This window comes from Nicotiana sylvestris, chromosome 2 (genome assembly GCF_000393655.2).
Source record: "Nicotiana sylvestris chromosome 2, ASM39365v2, whole genome shotgun sequence".
NCBI classification, from domain to species: domain Eukaryota; kingdom Viridiplantae; phylum Streptophyta; class Magnoliopsida; order Solanales; family Solanaceae; genus Nicotiana; species Nicotiana sylvestris.
The window spans coordinates 71376775-71397254 of NC_091058.1; the positions used below are offsets into that span (position 1 = coordinate 71376775).

At 36.1% G+C, this 20480-nt stretch overlaps 1 protein-coding gene across 1 annotated transcript; it reads right to left on the reverse strand.

The window, feature by feature from the left end:
• Positions 1-4408: 4408 nt before the first annotated feature.
• On the reverse strand, positions 4409-19509 carry LOC104239738 (protein GRIP). Its single transcript, XM_009794462.2, has 22 exons — positions 19206-19509; positions 18035-18542; positions 17713-17828; positions 16579-16748; positions 15213-15306; positions 12302-12388; positions 12129-12209; positions 11744-11869; positions 10981-11089; positions 10647-10726; positions 9186-9314; positions 8976-9076; positions 8527-8660; positions 8356-8453; positions 8150-8269; positions 7991-8018; positions 7830-7888; positions 5997-6068; positions 5873-5920; positions 5527-5632; positions 5343-5401; positions 4409-4904 (listed from the first exon to the last, which is right to left on the reverse strand). Exons 2-22 carry the CDS (start codon positions 18537-18539, stop codon positions 4794-4796), a joined length of 2433 nt encoding a protein of 810 aa, XP_009792764.1. The 5' UTR covers positions 18540-18542; positions 19206-19509; the 3' UTR covers positions 4409-4793.
• Positions 19510-20480: the final 971 nt, after the last annotated feature.

Here is a 20480-nt window from a genome sequence, read left to right on the forward strand (position 1 = left end):
TTACTCCATCCGTTTCATACTAGACGAGGTAGTTTGATCCGACATAGAATTTAAGAAAAAAGAATTTTTTTTGAAACTTGTGGTCTTAAAGCTTAAGGGGTAAAAAGTTTGTGGTGTCATGATATTTGTGTGACTATAAAAGCTTCTCATTAAGGGTAAATGGGTAAAATAAAAGAGTTTAAAGTTGAATTATTTCCAAATTTAGAAATGTATCATTTTTTTTGGAACAGACCAAAAAAGAAAATACTTCATCTAATATGAAATAGAGGGACTAATAAGTTATGATCTAAAATAAAGATTTTCGCAAACTTGGTTAAGTGAAATTGCTAATAACACCAATAGCAAAGGGGTTGGTAGGAAGGAGTTTATAGATGAGAATATTGATGAAAGGATGATTAGCCAAGAACCGTGAATTCAGGACAAAAATTGGATCAAGCATTTTGTACGTGAAATTTTTGTATAAGCCAAGTCAAAAGAATTTGAAATCACAAACAAAAATGATGTGGGTTGAGTGGCCAGGCCCAAAGGATAGCAAGGGAGAAATGTATAGGAACTCCTTTGGTGGGTATGATTAGGTCTACGCAAGCTGATTCGAACATTGTTCATTATTGATATAATCAATGGTATCAGAGTCATCCACCACTCTCTTTACCCACCGTGCCTTGAATGTTGACGTCGGTATTGCAGTGTTCGCTCGGGGCTAGAAATGTCTAGCGCATAGTCGTCGAGGACGACGGATGCGGAGCACGGTAGTTTGTTATGGTCTATTGCAAGGAATGGAACTTGAGCCCCACATCGGTACTACAAAGTGCTGATGTGGGGTTTATATAGTTATGATCTCTTCCACCTCAATAGCTAGCTTTTGGGGTGTAGTTCTCTTTAGGTTGTATCAAAAATGAATTTCTAGGAAGTCACCCAAGTTACCTAGTTTTCTCGACACTCTAAAATGGTTTCTTTCAAAAAGGTACTCCCGAGCAAATTTAAAAGAAACTTAACTTTTCAAATTGAACCATGACTAAGGATGTGTTCTAGTGGTTAATGAAATAAATGAGAATTTTGAGTCTTAGGTTCAAACCATGACAGGTATTCCGTGGAATTAGTTGAGGTGCGCACAAGCTGGCCCGGCTACCACGGTTATAAAAAATTGTAACTTCTAGTTAGGGGTGTTCAAATTGAACCAGAAAACCGCACCAAACCGAAAACCAAACCAAACTGATTAAAAAACCCGACTAGGTTTGGTATTGAGTAAAAAAATCCGAACCAAACCGACATATAAATATATAAATTTTATTTATATTTTTAAGACTTTATAGTGAATTTTCTTTAGAAAATGTAGAAATATTTGGGATCCTCTCATGTATTAACCTTGAAAGCGTAAATTAACGAAAAATTATTGTTAGACGACTAAGAAAATAACTATCATGTGTTACTAAAAAAATTTCCATTAGAATATTTTAATAGATCATATGTTTGTCAATTTTTTTCCATATTTACTAAACATATATTCACTTATCAAAGTTTTATCTATAATTTTAACAAAGTAAGATTGAAATAATATTCATGTAATCCGAAAACCCGAAAAATCTGACAAAACCGAATCAATCCAAATCGATATAGTTGGTTTGGTTTGGTTTTGATAAAAACTGAACCAATCCGGTCCATGTACACCCCTACTTCCAGTAAGGTGTGTATTTGGAAGTTAAATATACTAATTCAAATTAGTAAAACTTATTTGAATAAAAATACTAAATCACGATGAAATACCTTTCTAATTATTCTAGTTAAGTACTATATTTTGAATTATTCTTGTTAATATTGTGTGAATTTACGACTCTTTAAATGATTTGGCCTTCCCTGCTCATAAAATTGTCCGGTCTAGAGGCACATCCCCCCCCCCCTCCCCCCTCCCCCTTTTTTTTAAAGGGTGCCTTTCAAACATTAATTATAAACGCTACCCGCTAGGGTATAAAACAGTAGCATTGTTTACCGGGTATACTAGTTCCCTTGCGCTATGAGCATAACTAGTACTATTACAATTCAAAACCTCTATTGAGAAAACAGTTCTTGTGATGTCTGCCCAAAAAGCGAGAGTAGCAAACATCGGAGGAACTGTTGTTGCAAAAAGTTTATCAAAAAAAACCTTCTTGACACCCTCTTTTGCCAGCAGATCAGCTACTTTGTTCATCTCCGTGCATATCTCCCTTTAACTATTGGGTCTGGTTGTAATTCACCCATTTTAATCTGAAAAATTACATTGGTGGTCCTCCTTGGGAACTGATCATTAACTACTATAGCAGTTTTTACTTTGTTGCAAAATAGGCTTCTTCTTCGTCAAAAATATCATAGTTCCTCAATATTGGAAACTTGGAATCCTTACTTGAGAGTGGAAACTGAAATTAATGATTGATTATTATTAAAATTATTTGAATATTAATATTTTATGCTTAAATTTTTAGTTCAAATATTGATTTAGTGATTTATTTGAAAATTCTAAAAACTCTATTATTCGTCCTTAAAAAGTGTTGAAAAATACAAAGTGGGCCTTGATTTAATGTTAATTTACGAAAATGGTGATTGTGGATCATTTGTGTTGGTATCTAGAGGTTTTATTTTAAATTTGAGCTTATTTGGAGAAGATTCGGGGGTGATTTGATCTAAATTAGAATTGCAATTTCGAAGAGCACTTTGTTGAACAACACAAAAAAGTTACAACAAGGGAAATGACATTATATAACCGCTCTTAAAATAATAGCAGAAAAAATATATACTTTTTTGTATATTTCTTTGTATATATATATATATATATATATATGTACATTCTGTATGTTATATACAAAAATTATACAAATTTTATATACTTTTTCGGCTATCAAATGTAACTATTTTCTGACACGGGCTAAAAGTGATGGGATAGACTTTGATGAATAATTTAACAGACATATCATTTGCAGATGACAAAAACTTATGCCAATCTGATAGAGTTTCGTGAACAATTGGACAAGCACAAAATCATGCCAGCTGGGTAGAATTTGTAAAAAAAAAATACTCCTAACAAATAGGTTGAATGCATAACATAAAGTCATGACAATATGATTGAGTTAGGTGAATAATTGAACAATCACAAAGTCATATTAACCTGATAGAGTTAATAAATAATTAACAATACTGGTACAGTAAATATAGCATAAAATCTTCAAATCCGATAGTGAAATCCCTGACAAGCAATAAGGATGTGTAAGGCCAAGGGTCATCTTCTAAATACATTAGAAAACATAGACAATATTTAAAGATTAACCCTAGGGTCATTTCTGTTAATCACCCATTTTAATCTCTCCAGTCTGGTGCTTGGGATATCAAAATAGAACTAGTGAATCTTCCATATTTTCCTTCTTTCGGGTGGAAAAATAGGGCAAAAGAAGATGAGTTAGATTCACCATTCAAGATCCAGTCATTTTCTATATCACCAACCCCAACTATGACTCAAGACACTGATGGAAGCTTTACAAGTGAAAACGTGCTATTGTTAATGCTTCATTCTTTAAGATATAGTCTACAAGTCAAATACGTGGTTGTCATTATAGAGGCGGATCTAAGATTTTAGATCTATGGGTTCAGCATTTAAAGTTATGGGTTCATATCTACTATTTATTACAATTTTACTGATTTTTTATACATAAATTTATGCTCCCCGTTAAAAGTATTGGGTTCAGTTGAACCCGATGGTTCTATACTGCATCCGCCACTACTTGTCAAGAATCCCTCTTGCTTTGCATCTTCCTCCTTATTATAGATAGTTTAAATACTAGACCACAACTCTAGATCAATTTGCTCGCCCCGAAATAAAGCATTTATAATGACCTAACTAATGGAAACTGCCAAAGGGTAAGACTCCTCATTTGCCAATTACGGCAATGGAAGCTGCATTACGCTGGAGCAAGTTGCATGTTTACTGCTTGGCTAAAGACATTGTATAACATGCGAATTTGACTAATCTTTTGGTCTAGGCATAGACATCACATCTAGTATTGCAATTCTCATTTGAAACTTCCAACTATAGATATTCAATGAAAATTTTCAAGTTCGATTGATGTTTAACTGATAAATATTGGCTGATCATTGTTTTTCTTTTTTCCTCTGATTTTAGCAGACGAGTTGTACAAGCAATCGTATAATTTAAATAGATTTACAAGATGCATAGTCTAGCATACACATTTATTTTGACAATCAGCCAGAGAATCATAACAGTCATCGCACCAACACCGAGAAAATCACCCCACCAGCAACTGTTTTTATGCACGTAGGCGCAGCATTAAAGCTTCTCCTAATTACAACTATGACTACCCCTTACACAGCGCTTAAATGTGATAAGCAATTGGCTCCATAGCGGTAATCAAATAACCTCCGGCAATCAGAAAGTAAATCTTTGATTTCACTTTTCAAAATAACTCTTCCACTATTATTTCATGATTTTAACAAATGTAATCTTCCCTCTCTCTACACCCAAAAAGGAAAAATGGAAGAACGAAATACCACTGGTATACAACTCAAGTGAAGAACGACAAAGGATGCCCTATTCTTGCCTGTATCTCGTATTGCGTTTTTTCTGCTTTTCTTTTGCATCCGTTCTATACAGTAAACATAATCTCTTTTCACACGGCATTTCTTTGTTAATTACATAAGAACACAAAAATTTCCTCTACTGCAACTCTGCTTCCACGTCGGCTCCAGGCTATCCAATCTACTTGAAGCTGGATTATACAACATATAGCACCTCTGCAACCATCTAATGGCTATTAAGAGAATGAGAATCTAGAAAACAGTGAAGTCCCAGATCCTGAAGTATCTTTTGCAGGGCTGGCTTGAGCTTCTATAGAGGAGCGATATGCTTGTTGGCACTTCCGCATCTGCACGAGTAAACTCATGAGGTTTTCAGGTTATTACACTCCTATGGTTTTACTCAGTATCGACGTAGGAGTATTTAACAGAGTAAATACCAGCATGAGACTGAAAACTGCAAAAAGTTTCTGCTGCATATGCCTTCCAAATTAAAATATACGCAAGTGATAGCACATTTTGCAATTTCTACTCATTTTATAGAACTGCTTTTTGCATTTCATAAACACATAAGATGATTATCTGAATAAGTTTTCTATATCTGCAGTTAAAATGCAGACACTTGCCGACGTCAGATGAGGTAAAAGGTACCAATCACAATAAGTCTCCATGTTCCTATGTTAACAGATATTCATGAATATTATCGAGATATATTGACATAACCATCAGCAATATTTTAAAAATGAAAGCAGTAGTTTACAACTACAATTGGGTAACAAGAATATCACCTCCTCAGGACTGAACTGGAGAAGCATTGCAACCACAGGTAACAGAGCCTCTACTTCACCTGTGAAATATTTATCACAAACAAGTAAATAATTACGTATGGAAACATTTAGTTCAACTGAAAATGACTCCTGCTTTTGCAGGGAACAGATTTTAAACCTTTTCAGTGTAACACTGAAAAGTTACCTGTCTCGAGAAGTTTTAAAATGACATTCTTAAGATACGTCATATCTACCCCTTCCCTCTTCTGTGATCTATCCATGTTTCTTAGCTCTTCTTTCAACTTAGCTACCTGCACTCATAAAAGCAAACTTATATTCGAATCAAAATCAAAGAGGTTGTCTAAGCCGACAAAAAAAGATTCAGCTGCCTAAGCCCACTCAAACATTAAACCAATGGCCAAACAACTCAAGCAACCACTCCCCCAGCCAATCCACAAGAAAGAAGATAATTAGTTATTGAGACGGAGTACACCAGTTAGAAGAGAACATGATGTATATTGACAGATACAAGACTTCTATATTAGACATACCTGCTGGTTGTGGAGACGATTTTCACGCTCGAGCTCTTCTATCTCCTCCTGAATCAATACATCAGAGTCTAAAGAGGGAACTATCTCTTAAGAATATTTGATGTTCTTGGAGAGAATAACTTACTTGAAGTGCGAGAATGTGACGTTGTGACTGAGAAAGCTCTTCTTCTCTTTGCGCTTGCTGCCTTGCCAAAACCTGAAAACCAAAGACATTTAAATAAGCAATGGTATTGACTAGTGAGACAGAAATGGAGTCTTTGAGTGCTAAAAACTAATGTTCAATAACCAAAACCCGGATACAGAGCTTTTGATGAACAAAAAAAGTTCCATCCACTCAAATTACAGATTGGAATGTGGTTATACTGTCTTCCAATGGCGTTACCAACTTGCACTGTAAATATGTCACACAAACAGAGGCTGAACCTTTTACCTCTATTATGAATCCATCTTCTTCTTTTTTGTCTAGTTTAACCACTCGGTACCCGAAGCTCACTAACCTAACTGATCCCCATTCGTGCTAGGTAGGCCCACTAGGGGGGGGGGGTAATATGCTCCCTACTGAAAGATTCTCCATTCCTAGGGCTTGAACCTAGACCTCTGGTTAAGAGTTGAGGGATCGAAACCTCACACCATACCCACTTCATTATAGCACCCTCAAGGCTAAGAAATTATTTGGCAGTCTATTAATACACAAAAACATAAATTTACAAGACTTTCACAGAACATTACCATATTGATGACTCAACTTGCATGTTGTAACTATCGAACGAAATTTCTTACATGTGGAGGGTTTGCAAGGAGTACCTCAAATACCTACAAGATTTTATAATGTTGATTCGATAACTTCCAACCCCCAGATAATTACTTCTTTATTAGGTGGAAAGAAGACTGAAATTCTTTCTCCTCACCAGGGCGTGCGCAGGATTTTTCATAAGTGGTGTCGACATTTAAAGAAGTAGACAAAGAAACAAATATAGTAACGACATCATATTTTTTTTAAAAAAGTACCTTACTATAACTCTCCTAGATGAGTTCTCATATTTTGGAAGGTATTCATAACAACCTCATTAGGAATAAGACTAAATACATCATTTTCTATGTAAGGCACCAAACAGCTACTGAAAAACTCATCATCCATTCGACTCTACAAATCGGTCTTTAATCAACTTCATTGCCGAAAAAGCTCTCTCAACTGTAGCAGTAGTAATTGGCAAAAGCAAAGCAAATTTCTTAAGTTGAAAAACAAAGAAGATAAGTCACATGTTTCTTTGTCTCCACTAGTTTTATGGAAAGATTACCAAGTTCCCTAAGGCCTGAAAAACTTTTATCATGATCTCGGACATCACAATGTAATTCTAAAACTGAAAGCCCGAAAGCGAAGGTCGACCATGGCATCTAATTCTCTAATTAGTAAAAGTGTGCTGCTTTTGGAAAAACGGAAACCATATTGCTCAAAAATGAAGCTGCGAAAGCCTTGAACCGCTGACCACTGCCTTAAATTTCAGAGGATTTACCAGTGAACTAACTATGTTGCTTTGACTAAGTTTTGTCATTTTATTTTACTTGTACGCCTTTTTTCTTTTGCATATTACTTATATATATTTAATAAAAAAAATCAGCGAAGCGGTGTCGGATGACACCGCTTCAACAAGGGTAAATCTGCCCCTGCTCCTCACGTATGTCAGTAGACCTTTTGCATGTACTCAAATGATTCGAGAAATAGAAGTCAGTCCTACTCCTAAACATTCGTACATAATCGAACGGCAATGCCTGTCCCCTGACATCCAACTATCGTCTTCAAAGAATTGCATAAAGCATGTCAGACCATGTTTGGACGGACTTAAAAACTGTTGCCACCCATACCATCTATATCTCACTCTTTTTTATTTCATTTTTCCCCTTCGCAGTAACTTGATGAAAATATTGCACAATAATGTAATTAGAAAATTGTAAATACTAGAATCTGTTGTTCAGCAGCTGAGGTAGTCGAATTTGGAGCATCCTGCTTGTCATACACTGTACAATCATTTCCAAGAGCAGTATTAGTCACTGAAGCAACTACTTAAGAATTCTCTTTTAAACTGTAGAATGAACTAAAAGGTGCTGAAGATCTTATACCTGCATTGGAATTGCCATAATGATCGGCCTGGGATTTGCAGAAGAAAGATAATGATTTTAACAGAATGCTTGAATACAAATGTTAAATAGGTGCATTGCTAAAGCAGATACATGAACGACTCAGTATGAATAGATAATTGGAGACTAATTCACACTTACAAAGGATTTGGACTGAAGTTTGTGGCGAAGGTTCTCGTTATCATCTAGAAGTCTAGAGATCTCATTGTCCTTCTCCTCAATCATCTTATCAGCAAGGTCACGGAAAGAATCAAGCTCTTCCTACAAGTTAAAGAACTCAGTTTTAGTAACTCAGTATCACTAAAACTAAAAAGTGTTATGATCATAATATGATTTTAAATCATTACCTTCAGTTTTTTACAGCTTAGTTTGAGGTCCTCTAGTTCTTTTTGAACATCATCACTGGAGGTAACCACACTCTCCGCTTTAAATGCATCACATCTCACTGCAAAATAGTATCTTGAATGATATATCTGTTTGGAAGCTAAATAACTGGCAATACATAAAATTAAGATTACATCGCCATGTTTCTTCCACATTGTGAAGGTTTATTTCCCATGCTTCCTTCTCTTTTTGGTGGGCAGAAAAAGCAGAATTGAGCTTCATTTCCATGCTTCTGATCTGTTGCTCTGTAGCACGAAGAGCTTCATCTCTGGAAAGGATTTGACGGATAAGTGTGTTAATTCATTCTCCTAAAGCAATAAAAACTAAATCAACTCTGTAAAAGCTCACTGTACTTCAACAATTTAGATTCAAAACAATAGAGCCTGAAGGAGTGAATGAGCTAAGAGTGAGTCAACGTGTGTGAGCTTAATATTCAACAAACAGAAGAAGATAACAAACTGCAACCAGATTTATTGAGATGCATACTGTGAATGTCTGGAAAAAGCACATCAAAAACAAAACCGCGCAAAATTTGTTTTCAGGTCAATCTGGACATTGAAACAAGTCATCAAACTCGGATTACCTGTCTGAAAGTTCCTTCTCATGATTAGCTAAAGTGTCCTTTAGATCTTCAAGGGCTTTATCCCTTTCAGAAGAGACTGACATTACCTCTTTCTCAGCCTCCTAAAAGAGCAAAGATTTTAATGTTTTAGCAACAATTAAACAACCTTAATGTTAAACTGTTAATCCAAAGCATTTCGCATGTTAGATAGTAACACCAGGAAGCATGTACCTTCAATGCTTCCTCAAGTGCTTTAAGTTGTTCGTTGTCCCTAGCAGCAGCCAATTCTGCATCCTTTCGCTGAAGAAGTGCGTGAGCACGAGCCTTGTAAGACGAAAATTCACTTTGAATGCGATTGATCTGCAAGTTGCCATAGAAGAGCAAATCATGATACATAAGGCAAAGAGCCTTTGCGTCAACATTTGGTATCGCAGTAATAAATATTAGCCCACTTTTCATGCAAGAAACTCTCTCTAGGACCAAACTCCTACGGAGGGAATAGTTAAAGTCAATGATGAGTTATTCAACATCCTAAACTGATTCTAAAAAAGAGCTACACAACATCCTAAACTCGCCTAATTCTATTGAGGGGTTTGGTTATGGACAAGTAATACTGGGATTATAATGTGGGAATTAAAGAATGATGAAATTATTTAATGCATATGCATTTTTGGGTAGATTTTTGGTTAAAGAAAGCAGTCTAATAACCAGCAGAAACAGAAAAGAGTAATAAGCATCAAACATCCATCAACTTGGAATATCTCCGACTAAGGCCTATTTGCTTGCTGTTGATTCTGAAACTGATTCATTTTTTTTTATCAGGCAAAGCTCTGAATCTAAATCATCGAACGCCAGCCTATTGAGTGCATTTTTCTTCTTTCACAACCACTTATTAGCTATTAATAGGTCTAAGTAATTCGGATCTTGTACAAAATCTTAAAATCATTAAGACCGTTCACTTAAAATTCCAGTGAATATCTTACCACCCCCAACCACCACCGCGCAACCACAACCACCAACCACCTCCACCTCCACCACCAGGCACCAGCTACCTCCACAACTGTCAACCATTACCACCAAATAACCAACCACCTCCACCGCACGACCACCAGTGCTGACCCCCAAACCACCTTCAAAACTAGTCACCACCACCAACTGCCTCTACCACCAGTCTCCTCTGCACAATCACCACCACAAACCACCTTCACCACTACCAACCACCTCTACCACTAACTTCTATTGCACAACCATCACCTTCACATCAGCTCTGCCACCGCTGCACAACCACCATCTCCAATCTCCTCCATACAACCACGAGCACCACCGACCACCTTACAACTATTATAGCCGACCACCACCGCCGCCAGTCACTGCTGCTAGTTTTTATAGTGTGATTCATCAATAAACAATTTATATAACACCATGTTAATAAATATTTTCTAATGTTTTGTAGATATAATATTTATTAGCAATTTATTTGAATTATATATATATGAGTTTTTAAATAAAGATAATCAACATGCAATTGCTGGAGAAAACAATCCTAGTTATTCAGCATTCAGATCTTGATGCAACATCTTAAAATTCAGATGTGTATATACATTCAGTCCTCGTAATCTGATAAAAACAAATGGGGCCTAAACATTTGCGAGAGGACGAAAAATACGAGTTAGAATAAGAGATTAGAATTACCTCTTCTTTGGTCGCCATTAATTCAGCCTCTTTTGCGTTTAACACCCGAGACTGAGCTGATAATTCTGACTCCAGCTGACCTACAATGAGGAAAACAAGTATAAGATCCAAATTCATCTCCTAAAACAAGGTAGAGTCAGACCTATCTGTAACAACATCCTTATATAACAACACTTCACTATAAAAGCCAAGTTTTTCTGAAACCAAATTTCATGTTCTGTTATAATATATGTTTTCTATAACAGCAATTCGTTATAACATCCAAAAATATCTGGAAGAAACGAGGCTGTTATAGAGAGGTTTGACTGTAAATAACCAGAATACAGGGATGTACTTCTAAATTTGGCTACTTCAATCTCGGCACGGATGCAGTTACTCTCAGCAATCTCCAGCTTTGTTCTGAGTGAATGGCAGGTGGTTTCCCAACTATCTTTTTCTTTCTCCTGAATGAATAAAAAACATTACAGTTGTAAAAAGATATAAAAAAAAAAATAGTTTACACATCTTAGCAGAGACGAGAGAAAATGAAAATGGTTATGCCAAATTAGTTAGTTATTTGCTCCATTACATATATCACTTGACAAAAGCACAAATAATAATGGACATATGACCAAATTTGATCATAAAAGACTACATCATGGGAGATCGAGAATCGACCCTTATGGGGACATGCATCAAATTGTTAAACAAAAAGGGGTAATTTCCAGCACATATTTAACTATGTTTCCGTACTGGCTCTCGAAGCTAGATATTATGACTGCTGAGGAGTAACTGCAAAATTATTCTTTAGAAGATCAGCAGTTTCATCCACCATATTTTCCTACTCAACTAAAAAGGGACGGGTTGGGAAAGAAATTTTGGTAGGCAGAGAGTAACAAGTATAATTTGGACTCCCAACCATTAAGCTCATTATCAGGTGTGTGACTGCAATTGAAGTAGTAACTTCCTTTTCAAGTTTAGCAATCTCAAAAGGGAGTGGAACTTTAGCAACTTCATTGTCTTGGAATAATGTAATGTTCGAATGACTGACATGAATCGAAAAACATCAATTAGGAATGACTTGTCAGGTCAAATTGGCAAAAGGTGTCAGCTCATACGTGTTCACTTTTCAGATGAATAATGTCTCCTTTTAGAGTTTCAACAGCAGCTCTAAGTCTTGCTGCTTCGCCACTGGAAGCTGCATCCATCTCTGCAATCTTAGACTCCTTCTCCGCAATCAGAGCCTACAAGGAAAAACACACACTAAAACTCCGTATATCCAGAAGATACAAAACTTGAACAATTAATACATAATGACAGGATCCTGAGAATGCTATGGAACCAATAATCGGCTGAGTAAGAAATATAAACCTCATTAAATGTCATTTGTCAGATCGTTAATGCCTCATTAAATTACCAAAATATTGATGAGCAAGATGAAGTTGTTTTAAATCTCTTGTATTCCTTCCACCTCTTGTGTACAACTATGAATAGAATTATTACCCGTAGGGATGAAATTGTTTCAGTTGCTTTGCTTCTTTCAGCCAATGCCTCAGTAATTTGGGCTTCCAGACTCTCTCTTTGCTGATATAAAAGAGAATTTTATATAGGAAATAAACTACTCAGAACTAAAGAAAGAAGCTAAAGCATGATCAACAGTAATACTGCCTTTGTACCTTCTGGTGCTTTGAAGAGAGGTCATCAAGTGAAGCTTGCCTCTTCTCATCTGCTGCCTGCAGCAATACTCCCATCTCTTCTAATTTCTGCAAACCAAGATTCAGTTACATAAATGCTAATTAAAGCAAAGATCCTCCAAGTTCAAGAGGTGTATCAGAGAGAGAACTTAAACATAGGCTACCTATACCATGATAAGGCCATGAACATTAAAAATACCATGAATTTCAGAATTGAACAACTGTTTTATTTCTAGCCTTTTCTATCCAATATGAGATTCCTGGTCCTCAAATTAACTTCTAATTTCTCCTTGAAATTACAATAGCATCTCTCCAGACCTTGATAGACTTATATTGAATCTTATCCATTTAAACTGGAAAGAACACGAGGCCATTTAAAAGACAGAATGTGTCTTTGCTTCTGGAATAAACCCTGGACAACCATCTGAACATGAAGTCTGCAGAGATTTACACTGATTTGAATCTGAACCCAGCTAGGCAGCTAGCAATCTATTAAAGATGACTAAATACAAAAGATAAGAAATCACATAACCTCACCACACATGAAGTGCAATTAGTAATCGTAGTGGAAAACCCCAAAAAATAACTCAAGAAGTGGATTTTTCTTACTAGATATCTTGTTAAAACGAGAACAAATAATTAACATTGTCTCAATCTCAAAAGGATTAAATACATTTATCTGAAATGACACAAGGGGACAACAATAAAATCAGAAACTAATAATCTAAGAAAAACTCAAGAGTCTAATCATGTTAGTTAAAGGCCAGCTTGAGGCACGCTTAAGCATTGAAAGCAGGTGGATAAGAGCTTGGCCGCCTATGCAAGCTTCAATGCACCATGGTCGTCGCCTCTAAACCCACGGGATCTATCTTGAAGTGAGTAACACTATATGATAGATAACGATGATAGAGTGATGTATTAATTAGTTAATAATATTATGGATGGATATTGAGTGATTAAGAACATGAAATTAAAATTTAGTATAGAAAACTAGCAAATATCTGAATTAAACTTAAAATTGTATCTTGCATCTGAATTGGAGATTTAGAACAGTTCTTAACTTGATTGACATGAGTTTTACTTCACAAATTTCAATTGTTTGCAGTTCCCAATCCACTACTTCATTGTTTACGGTTAATTTTTTCTTACATTATACTTATAGATTTTTCGTCTTGCCTTTCTTCTCAACACCAGCTTGCTCCGGCACCATGTACTTAAAGCCGCAGCTGATAATTGGCTGTCTTTGAGCTATTTCTCCTTTGACAATAGTATTTACAAATTTAAAAAGCTTTAAAAACGCCCTTTGCCAGTGAAAATAAAGACAAATAGTAAACTTATTACTCCCTCTGTTCCAGTTTATGTGAACCTATTTCCTTTTTGGTCCGTTCCAAAAAGAATGAACCCTTTCTAAATTTGGTAACAATTTAGCTTAAAGTTACAACTCTACCCTTAATGAGAAGCTTTTATAACCACACAAATACTCTGGGCCCCATTTGGACTTGTTTAGGACTACAAATTCCAAAAGTCTTCATTTTTTTCTTAAACTCTGTACCCAGTCAAACAGGTTCACATAAATTGGAACGGAGGGAGTAACAATTTTCTTATAAAAGAAACCAGGTAAGGACAGATCAGTTACAAATGCCACACTGCCAAATCAACTTATGCTGTTGTTTTAATGAGTTCTGCCAGATCAACTTGTCTACTCACTAGTCTGAAAGCTTTCATCTAATGCCTCACACATCACTCAGGTTATCTGATTTCAGAATAGCTTTCTCGAACATGGAAATGACATAGCAAAGGATAAAAATTCATAAGCCTCCAATAGCACAAAAGTCTATAACAAGCAACCAGCTTTGGGTGTACAAACATTTAGCATTGAAACCAACCTTGATGCTAATAATCAGACTCTTTTCTTCTTATCCTTCCCCCAAGAGCCCACCTCAAACTGGAGCCCGGCCTTGTCCTATTTCTTTCAGTATTACTAATAATATTTCTATATAGCCATTTACCCGCACAATAAAAGTCAAAGGACTTTCTCGCACTACGCTTCAAGGAAGTTGAAACTTCCTGTCGTCAGATACAAAGACCAACACTCCATTTTCAAGACTAGGATTGGATCTTTCAATCCCGACCTTATGCTGAGGGAAGTGAAGACAACTCACGTGATGATCTATGCCGAGCAAATGGGATAATTGAGCTAATGAAGAGCTTGCCTTTGGTGTAATGTAAGCAGAACTATTAATTCGAATTATCAAGAAAACTGCCCACTGTTCCTGCTTTAACAAGTAGATTGAAGGGCTGGATTTATTCTGCAGAACTGACAAATAAAAATAGTGAGCATACAGTGACATTGGAAAAAGAATAGGGAGATAACTGTCTCCCTCCTTTCTTCAGGCCAGTACAGTATCCTAAATGTCTTCGTCCTCTCCTTAATTCCAGGGCCCACTGCCTATCTCCCTTCCATTCCCTCTCCCTTTTTTACCTGTGATGCAGAGGGAATAAAGATTCTTAAGTTTTTTTTTTTAGTTTACCAAACATGATAAGTAGATTAGCGATGGTTCAACCCAGTCCTATTTGGTTGTCCTATTTCTTCCTATTCCCTTGTTCCGCCTTCATTTTCTTCCTTTCTGTCTCTTCTTTTTTTACTTTTTCACGGGTATGTGTGTGTCAGGTGTGAGCACCCATGTGGCAGGGGTATATTCCTGTTTCAACTTAGAGCTTCACCACCTACGTACAGAAAATTGCATACAAGTGCCAAAAGGAACTAAGAAATGCTTAGAAGATGGGTAAAGACATAAGGTTGACCCAGGAAGCCATTAAGCAGTTGACACCATTTCTGATTATAGGCATGTAACTTGACACAAGATGTGAAAACTTTCTTAGGGCTTCATACCTGCTCTTTCTCTGAAAGCGCCTGTTGTGATGCCTCCAGAGCAATTTCTTTTGGTGCCAAAGAACGGCGCAGCTCTTCAATGTTGTCTCTGAGCCTAAAAATCAATAATTATATAAAGTGAAAATAAGTAAGCATAGAAAGTATCTTAAGATTAGAAAATCTCAAAGAAAGTTTCACATTCAGAACAGGAATACTGAAATTATTTGATATAACAAAATCGATAGAACATCAGGTACCAGCTGACATGAACTAGCTTTGCATCTAAGCAAAATTGACAATTCCAGAGCCTGATGTAACTATTTAATAAAGACTTGGCTTGCGTAAAAAAAAAAGAGAACATTGATTCTATAAATAAAGCGAGCAATTTCTACGTGAAAAAGATAAGACAGATTGAGAGAATGCAAGCTGAATAAGAGCTGAGGCAAACATATGTTCTTGATAAAAAAGAAATTGACAAAAATCAAGGCCTTCATATATTTTAACCAACTAAAGAGCCATAAATGATCATCAATTGAAGTCAAAAGCATGAATGTCGCGGAGACAGTTTTCATTCTGGTTAGGCGTGCATCCAGTCTGTCCACATGCGTAACTTCGTAGTCAGAAATACTTGAAAAATTATTTTCTCAGTAAGTATATGGACACTGGAGGAGCTCAAAAGATGATGTTGTAGCTCAATCAAGAAGTTGTTCGACCTTTGGAGCATCTTTTATTCGTTGAGTCATGCCACAGACAATTAAAGAAGCCTGTGTAAGCTGGTGTTATTGGACAGCTGATAATGCCATCAAAGGGATCTGGAAAATGATCCCAGCAACTATTTTTTGGTGTATCTGGATAGAGAGGAAACTCAGGTGTTTTAAGGTATCTCAGCTCCAACATACTCCTTGAAAGCCAGATGCTTGGTTATCTTGTTTAGCTGGAACTTTCTGACCCCTATAAATAGTACTGAAATTTTTTTGGACTTTGTTAGCTCCCTGATCTTAACGTAGCTACTCATCTATCGGGGCTAAGTAGCTAACTACTTCATCTCTTTTCTACCTACTGCATCTTCTTGATGCAATTTTAATGAAATCTTCTTACTTCATCAAAAGAAAAAATCAAGAAGTTTTTCGACATGTAGCTCTGATGGTATCTCTTTGTTCTTTTCCTTTTTCTTTTTCCTTTAAAGCTAAAAAAAAGGGGGGGACAGCCCGGTGCACTAAGCTCCCGCTATGCGCGGGGTCCCGGAAGGGCCGGACCACAAGGGTCTATCGCACACAGCCTTACCCTGCATTTTTCCTTTAAAGCTAATTTTTATTAAAATAAGCAGATAATCCATCAAAATCACTTGTAGATGAGCAGTGTCAGCTAAGCCATGAGGAGAACATACTTGTTGTTAGTACTTCGTAACTGTTGTCTCTCCATATCCATTGCTTTCAGTGCCTCCTGAGCGTGTTGCCGACTGCGTTCCAGTTCTTGCTGCAATGCAGACAGTTGAGAAGCCGCACACTCGGATTTCTCATTGACATCACGAAACTGGGCCTCAAGATCATCTTTTTCCTAAATAAACAGAACTTCGACAAAAAACAGTTAATTATTGTGATTCTCTCTTTAAAAATGAAAAAAAAAATTGAAAACAACTAACGTACAACTTGACTAACTTGTCCGTGGCATTTTTTATTTTAATTCCAAGCCAGTTGCATCTTTAGGAAGAGAAGAAAATAAGACCACATCATGACCACATTCGTGATTCCTCCACTTCATTCAAACAGCGCTTTCATGCTTATCTTAGTTGATTTAAAGTTCAGGCGAATTGAGCTCTACTTTTGGACTTGTTTTCATCAAGGACACATTTATGTTTTTAATCAGCAGCTCTTAAACTATTCCACAATGCTGTAATTCACAAAGGGCAGATTCACAAGTGAACTAGTCCGATTCTTTTGAGCTACAATTCTTTTGAACTAAGGGACAGTCTACTGAGCATAAGTAACTTACTATCAACACCAATCCAACAACTAGCAGCCATCTCAACCTATATGGAAGAGTAGGCTATCTTCCTCTACAATGTAATTTCACGTCGGATTTTTTTTTTTTTTTTTTTTTTGGGGGGGGGGGGATGATCAGGTAGTTTCACGTCGGAGTTATGGTCCACAGTGCCCCCTCTTCAATATATCATGAGTGACTCCTAGTGCGAAGGCAACGATAAGCTGAAGGGCAAGGAAGATGCATATAAAGAAGAAAAGAGTAGTAGAAATGCATGCCCCTTCGCATCTTTGGACGATTTGGAGGGAAAAGAGTTAGTAAAATTTGAAGGAGTTGATAACCAACTATCCATAAGCAAAAGTCCTCTTCGGTTTCATTTGTGTTTTTGGTTTGTGAGAAAATACTGTTATCTATGGATATTTGCTAGAATTCCGAAAGTGTTGTCCATGTAAAAAGCTTTAGTAAAGTTGACCAAGTTCTGATGAGATATTAATGAAAGACATCGACTGATCAAATAAAAGAGGATGATCTCAGAATTTACCTTCTGCACCTCTTGAATGCGCTGCTTTGCTCGTTTGTGAAGTCTGTTGAACTTTGAGTCTAGCTCTGAGTACCTTTCGTCACGTTCTTTTATTTCTTGATCCATCTTATGTTGCACTATTCAAACAAACCATTTATCAACTTCAGAATAGCTTATCTGCTTTATCAATTGAAACTAAGAAAAGAAAACCAAAATAATCTGCAACTACCAGTGAAAATACATCACTACACTTTTAGAACTTATCATCAAAGCTCAAGTTCTATATTTGATGTTGAATTTAAGCAACTTGAAGATGAAAATAGAAGTCAAAGTAAATCACAACCTTCAGCAACTTTGGCAGACAGCTCTTGGACCTTTGTGTCTGCTTCCAAGTATAGAGTCTGAACATGCTTTAGTGCTTCCTCAGCCGCACCTCGTGTTTGCTTTTCCTCCAAAAGTTCCCTCTCCAAGGATTCTATCTTCTCATTAAGATCAACTGAATTATCACTTGCCCCATTTTCATGCCCAACTGCTCTCACTTGTTGGCCAGATTCACCAGAATACAGGTTGATGTTTTGCCACCCCACAATCTGAGATTTCAGATATTCATTCTGGAAATTGAGTTCAACGAGCATTTGCACAAGATCATCATGGCTATCACCTGTCTGTTGATAACCATCATGAATTCCGTTCTCCTTTACATGATTACTCTCAATATTGAAGTTATTGATCTGTTTCTCTGTTTTGCTAGCATCTTCTGAGTGATTATCTGCAGCCCCACTATTAATATCTCCCTCCATCGTTTCGGCTTTTGCCTCAAAGAAGGAGGGCTTAAATTGTTTCACCATCAACTGCAATGAGTAACAATCATAAAACACGAAACAAATAATCCACAAATACCGCATCATGTAATTCAGCCTTGAAAGTAAAAAACGAAGATAAAGTAACACAAATATCAGCTTTGAAAGCTCCTTACTATCAACAAAATTAAAAAAGCTCCTTTTAGCCAGCTTGCGGCACCTCGATAATTCCACCGGGTACCTGCTACCTCCCACCAACACAGGTACCGAGTAAGTCTGCCCACCAAGGAAAGAACCTAGTGTTTTTTTGTCTCCGTTGATTAAAGAAGCTCCTATTTGAATGTCAAATTCTGGAAAGTAGATAGAAGTGACACAGAAAGATCCAAAGGGCAAGTTAATTCGATGAAATGGAAGCTAGTATAAGCTTCCAAACATCACAGACTATCTCCCAATCATCACCTCACATTGTTCACACCAATGTAACCTTTTTTTTTGTGCAAACACAGGAAATTGGCTCCTTCTAATTTTTTCCAAAGAACACTGGAAATTCAATAGAAGTTGAGCTTTAATAGCTGAATTCATATTTCTGTTGCTGAATTAAACATTTGCAGATTACAGTATCAACAAGATCGTACGCTTAACTAAATTGAACCACCTCAATTTTATTCACAAAGCTAAATTACCAATGCATCGACACAGAAAAAAAAGGCTGACCTTTGAAGTAATATGGATGAAGCAGTGGGGAACTGCAGATCTGGTGAAATGTACAGAGCTGCTAACAGAGAGAATTTAATGGGTTTGAGAGTGCTTATTATTAAATCTCTTTATGATTAACGTATCAATTGAGAAATCTCAATAGTCCGCAAAGGGCGTGAGAAGGCAGGGGAAAAACTCTGAGATCGCGTGAGGCGTGGGTGGAGCTTGCAGTCTCACGCTTCCCAGACTACAGCTTCCCGCATACCATCTGCGCTTCTATTTTGTCAATCCCATTTTCTAACTTTCTCTTGTTTAGTAGGAAGAAAAATATTTTAATGAAAACTATTTTGTAAATAAATATTTATTAAAGATCCACAATAATATCAACAAATTGGATAATATTTTGATGAAATTTTGGATATTAAATTAAAAATTAATAACAAGTGTTAATTGGAGTAACAAATAATGTAGAATTGTCAAATCGAACTGATCTCATAGAAAATTACTTACTAAAAGACTTGACTCACTAAGTATATGTGAGAAATTAGAATGGTTGTTAATTGGTTATCACATTATGAGAAAGTAGAGGTAACATGACGTAACCAAATCAAGTACTTCTCACAACTCATTTAAATGGGAAAAAATAATATTATTTACAACTGCTAATTGAAAATTAGCTACAGTTTCAAAAGTAATCGAGATTTAGTCACTTTTGCATGTAAAAATAAAATCTGAATAAAGACACCCTTAAAAATTCGAAAAAATTCCAGCATGACTTTTTTACATATGAAATTCCACCATGATTAAAATTTCATAATGTGTTGGATTTCCGATATAATATGTTGGACGTTTAACGCATGAGCTTCATAATCTAATATATTATGCTGGAACTTTTCGTATTCCAACTAGGGTATTTTTGTCCAAGTTTTATCTCTGCATAAAATAATGACTATTTTTAAATGACTTTGCACATTATTTTTTAACTACTACTACGAAAACTGGCTAGCCCATGCTATTTGGAGATATTTAATTGCGCAAACGACTTTAGCTATTAATTTAATATAATACATCACATTAGTAGTAGCGAAAGGAAATATTAAAGTAATAATTGAAAAGTTGGTTTGATAAATAAAATATATGGCAGTTTCAAGCTAGTTAAATTCATGAGTTTAAATGTTATATCTAATAATTTATAAGTAGAATATTAACTTTTTTTTCTACCAAGAGAAATGGGGAAAAGGATTACAAGGTGGGGGAATTGAACCCACCAATAACGTGAAAGTTCTAAGTTGT